The 5,439-nt window shown below is 46.8% G+C and overlaps 1 protein-coding gene across 1 annotated transcript; it reads left to right on the forward strand.

The window, feature by feature from the left end:
* Positions 1–2,088: 2,088 nt before the first annotated feature.
* Positions 2,089–4,402, forward strand: LOC137881480 (hyaluronidase-like). Its single transcript, XM_068723446.1, has 3 exons — positions 2,089–3,024; positions 3,153–3,242; positions 3,914–4,402. The coding sequence occupies exons 1-3, from the start codon at positions 2,089–2,091 to the stop codon at positions 4,400–4,402; spliced, it is 1,515 nt and encodes a 504-aa protein (XP_068579547.1).
* Positions 4,403–5,439: the final 1,037 nt, after the last annotated feature.

Raw genomic sequence — 5,439 nt, forward strand, 5'->3', positions numbered from 1 at the left:
CCAATACCGATCTGAGGGTTCTGGGAATAAAACTCTTTTCTGTTGAATCCGGAAAAGATCCTAAATTGACTTTCCATTCCATGCATTGTTTCTGTGGTGCCGGCATGTAATTTGAAGACATCCCATGCCACCACCATGTGAAAAAGCTGAGGCATGTATTTTTCGGGCTGCTCTGTGAGGTTTAAGCTAAAGGCTAAAGTCATGCTAACATGCTTGCCAGGGGGATGTTTAGCAGGCATAACGTTCAGCATGGTCACTGTTCCAGTTAATTGTGTGAAGTAGATAGTTGCAGGTATTTTGATCATAAACCAAAGATTTGAACAACTTAAAAATGTCTCCCTGATGTTGGTGCTGGATGAAAAATTGAAACCATTGCAATCCATCCAGTAGATATGATTCCAGTCTGGATCAAAGTGGTGGAGCGGCCGACTGCCATCTCTATCTCCAGAGCCATACCAGTATAGCGTGGTTAACAGTCGTGAGGGTTGGATCCCACCGACAGTTTAGCCCCTTGTCCTCATCTGGATCCCATTAGTTGAGTTCAGCTGCTTTTTTGCCGTTTCGCTGTGAGACAAAACATCAAACTGGATCTCCTGTGTCAGTTTGGACTCTGCGTTTGGGGGGTCTTTCTTGTGGTCTGGAGCTGCCGTGTTTCCAGACCTTTCGGTGGTTTGGAGGACAGCCTGAGTGGCTTCACCGCACTCTTGTTTGTCTTGGATCGGCATCATCAGAAAACCCATCCAGCCTGGAGGATTATGAAACTGGTTTTGCGAGACACACGGCATGTAGAAGTGCTTTCCCCAAGCTCAGCCGGAACATGAGGGAAACTTTCTGATAAATTACAGCCTTCTCAAGATGTTTTGGAAGGAAACATTTTTGACAATTTACTCGTGAGCGTAACTCTCCGTCTTCCAACCGTCTTCTCCTCCATCTTTGAGCTCACTGATCTGCATCCGAGATTAATGCGATCATAAAGTTCTCGTGCCATTAAACTCGGCAGAGAACATCAGCTCCAGGCCAGCGCCTCCTCACATGAATGAAAAGTTGAAAATGATCGGAGAAGCAAGCCTCAGCCCACCGGTGGTTTCCTGCTCTGCTGCTCTGGCTACAAAGAAAGAATGATGGGAGATTTTCCGTGGCGTCCTTGGAGGCAACCTCAGTGGCCATGTTTCCCAAGAGTGGGGTCACGATGTCTCCACACAGCCCCCCCCTCCTAACCCGACTTTGGAAAAAACTGAAATATGAATTACTTGCATATGAGGGGGCGCCATCAGCAATTAGATGGGGCTCTTATGTAAGGAGCTGGAGGGAGCAGTTTCAGAGGAATGACAGAGAAGAAAATAAAAAACAGAGCCACAAAGAGACTAACCATGGTTCCTCTGAATGTGTAAACAGCATGGGTTCTTCAGCTTTGTAGTTCCTAAATAAAAGAACAATTAATTAAGAAATAACTGCTTGATTCTGAAAGGTTTGAAGAACTGCTGCAAACAATTACCCGATCATCAGACAGAAATTGGGGTAATTGCAATCTGACTGCAGTTGTTAGGAGCAGTTAACATTTTCTCATGACAATTTAAGACATATGTCGATTTAAAAGTTATTTGTGCGACTGACCTGTGAAGACATGGCTGTATTTCTGTCTATTACTATATTGGAAAATATCGTCCACAGTCTGAATTTCTCCAAGAATGTTCCTCACCAAAGCACCATTTTATCTCTCCGATGTTTTTAACAAATTCAATCAGTAAGAATCTATGTCGGTCCTGCAGAAGGACCTTCTGACTGTGGAGAAAGCGTGGTTAAAACTTTTCCTGATTGCTTTCCCGATCCACACAGTCTGCTTGCTGCTTTTGGGATTTGAACCAGCATCCTTTTCATCCCAGTCCTGCTCCCTCTGAGAACAGGGGAGCTTTTGTGTTTTGTTGTGTGGTGGTATTTGGAGCATCACTCATGTGTCCTCTCACAGGCCTGGCTGATTATCTCTGCTCACTGAAGCTCAAAATGTGTTTATTGTCTCTCCAAACATGTCAATTCTCTCCTTTTTTTCCCCTGTAGGACCACTAATTGCTCCATGAGGAATCAGGGGGCATGGCGCTGATGGGGGTCCGTCTCCTGGCACTGGCCTTGTGGGTTGGGGTCGGAGAAAAGCTCCAAGTTGTGGGCGACCAGATGAAGCCGGCCCGGGCGCCTCTGATCCCTCACCGGCCTTTTGTTGTAGTGTGGAACGCTCCGACCGAGTCCTGCCGCCTTCGATTCAAGGTGGACTTGGACCTCAGCGTTTTCGACATTGTAGCGAACCTCAATGAAACCCTAAGCGGACCTAACGTCACCATATTCTACCACAGCCACTTGGGATACTACCCGTACTACTCCAACTCCGGGGTCCCCATCAACGGTGGACTGCCGCAGAACCAGAGCATCTCCAAACACCTGAGCAAGGCCCGGGCAGACATCGACAAGCTAATCCCCCACAAGGACTTCAGAGGCCTGGGCGTCATCGACTGGGAGAACTGGAGGCCTCAGTGGGTGCGAAACTGGGGCGCCAAGGACATCTACCGCAACAAGTCCAAGGAACAGATTCGGAAACTTCACCCGAACTGGCCAGAGAGCAAAGTGGAGAAGGAAGCGAAGGAAGGATTCGAGAGGGCCGGGCAGACCTTCATGAACCAGACCTTGGCCCTGGCCGAGGGCCGCAGGCCCGACGGGCTGTGGGGGTTTTACCTGTTCCCAGACTGCTACAACTACGGGTACAAGCAGCACCCGCAGCGGTACACAGGCGAATGCCCCAACGTCGAGCACGTGCGCAACGACCATCTGATGTGGCTTTGGAAGGAGAGCACGGCCCTCTTCCCGTCCATCTACCTGGACTACGAGCTCAAGTCCTCCTCCAACACTGTCAAGTTCGTCCACTACCGAGTCAAGGAAGCCATGAGGATCGCATCCATCGCCCGCACAGACTCCACACTGCCAGTGTTTGTCTACTCCAGACCTTTCTATGCCTACACCTTTGTGGTTCTTTCCGAGGTGAGTTTTTCAGTACTTAGTTTATTATTCTTTTTTATTTTTCAAATAAGCAGAAAAGCACTTTCAGGTGTTTACTTGGATACAAAGGCCTCTGTGATTCAGTTTTTTTTTGTTTGTTTGTCTTTTAGAGCGATCTGGTTCACACCATCGGGGAGAGCGCCGTCTTGGGAGCGTCAGGCGTCGTCCTCTGGGGATCATCAGAGTACGCACGATCACAGGTAACGGTAAACCATAAGCAAAAAATAACAATAATTGTTCAAAGTGGTGAGTAAGAGCTGATAAAAGTGGTGAAAACTTGGTGTTTATATAAACCACAGAGTTTTTAAAATCTTTAAATTCAGATCAAAGTAACAGCCTTTAACTGAATGCATGGTATTATAGAGCATTACCACTATATTATAATAGTTAATTCCATGCAGTCACTGTGCATAAAACAACGCAAGCCAAATGTTTCTAAAACTAGTGATTTTGGGGTTTTTTTCTGACCAAACTCCGACAGTCAAGAACCCGTGAGACAAAGCCTCTGATTTATGTGTGAAAGTGATCTAGATTTCTGTTGGTGTCTGTGGATTGTTTTACATCCTGTTTACAGCAGACAGGGCTGTAAATCTAGAAGAAGAAGCATCTGTAATGTAATTATCACTGAAGAGAAAGAATTCAAACATACTGTGACACAACGAAAACATTGGAAATGAGCTCATTCTCACTCGGAGTTGAACATTTTGCATTGGTCGGTCATCCGACTCTTGAAGTAAGCTGTTTTGTTGCCTAAACTTTATTTAGTATTTCATGATATTTGCCTCAACCTAACTACGTATTTTTGTTGCCTGGACCGTTTTCAGGTTCTTTAACCTCCCTACTAATGACATCTGTCTCCCGCCTCCTCCAGAGGAACTGCCTGACAGTGAAGAAGTACATCGACGGTCCGCTGGGACACTACGTCATCAACGTCACCTCCGCCGCCAAGCTGTGCAGCAAAGCTCTTTGCAAGAAGAACGGCAGGTGCGTCCGCAAGAGCCTGGACTCGGGCGCTTACCTGCACCTGAACCCGCGCTTCTTCCACATCCACCGCAACCCGGCGCCCAGGGGCCCCCGCTTCCACGTCAGCGGCCACCTCAACAACCACGACATCCTGGACATGAAGCACAAGTTCACCTGCCAGTGCTACCAGGGCTGGACGGGCGTTTACTGCGAGATGCCCCAGGCTCCACCCCCTCCTCCTCCGTCGCCGCCGCCTCACCCCGCCTTCCCCCTGCCTCACCCCAGGGAGAACAGCCTGCTGGGAGATATCCTGCTCCTCCTGTCCCTCCATTTCTCCTGTCTCTGTATCATCATGTTCCTGGGCCTCTGTCTGGTTATCAAGTGTCTGATACTGTAGACGCCAAGACTTACTTTTTAGCATGTTAGCCGGACCTGAAGTGAGAACCACGACATTCTGATGTAGCATTTCAAAATTAAAGCCCTTCAAAATCACATTCATGAGACAGTTTGTCTAATTAGCACCAGGTTAGTGCAGCTCAAAGTGTTTCACAGATGAACTACAGGCCACAAAGAAGACAGAAGAAGTGTCCACTGGGAATACAACAGATAAAGCAAAAAAAAGAAGGAAATTTGACAATTTAAGACCAATGCACACAAGACAAAATAAATATAAAATGTAATGAACAGAATAGAATAATTAAAGTTTGCAGCTTGCTTTTTTGCAAGAAGAAAATTCCACAATGTTCTGATTTCAAAGCTCCAGCTCATACGTCTGTTAATCGTACATCACAACTGTCTGCTGATCCACGTCCTCCAGTTGTTTCTAGGGATACAACAACAACAACAACAGTACCATCGTTCAACAAAAACACAAAGCAGGCTACTGTTTACTGTGCATGGAAACCTATCAATTACACCTCTAGTTCTTGTGTTGCAACTCAGATAATATGTTTGCGTGTAAGAGCTGTTGTCTGCCAACTGATTGTATCATGTGCTGCTGTTGCTCAATCTTGTCAACCTTTACTTTCTCACGGGAGGAATGTTATCTATCCTCGGATACAATTTTAAAACAGGCGTCCCGGAATCAGTTTTGATCGGGGGGGTCCAGACCACATCAAGTGGCTCCGTCTTACACAAAGGATCAGCGCTGTGAGCTCCTTCCACTCTGTGCTTGAAGCTGTTTTTTTATTCTTTTATTCTTACATGTTTACGTGCAACCGAACTGTCTTTATCAAAAGGGTTCTGCACTTAGAGTTTGCATGTTCTCCCCATGTCTGCGTGGGTTTTCTCCGGGTGCTCCAGCTTCCTCCAAAGTCCAAAGACAAGGTTAGATTAATTGCTGACTATAAATTGCCCGTATGTGCAATCGAGAATGGTTGTCGGTCCTAGCGCTCGGCTCTAAAGACAAGCCGATCATCCAGAATCATCTGCTGC

Source organism: Cebidichthys violaceus, unplaced genomic scaffold (assembly GCF_023349555.1).
Source record: "Cebidichthys violaceus isolate CVI_PGR_0920_01 unplaced genomic scaffold, fCebVio1.0.p SCAF_3, whole genome shotgun sequence".
Taxonomy (NCBI): domain Eukaryota; kingdom Metazoa; phylum Chordata; class Actinopteri; order Perciformes; family Stichaeidae; genus Cebidichthys; species Cebidichthys violaceus.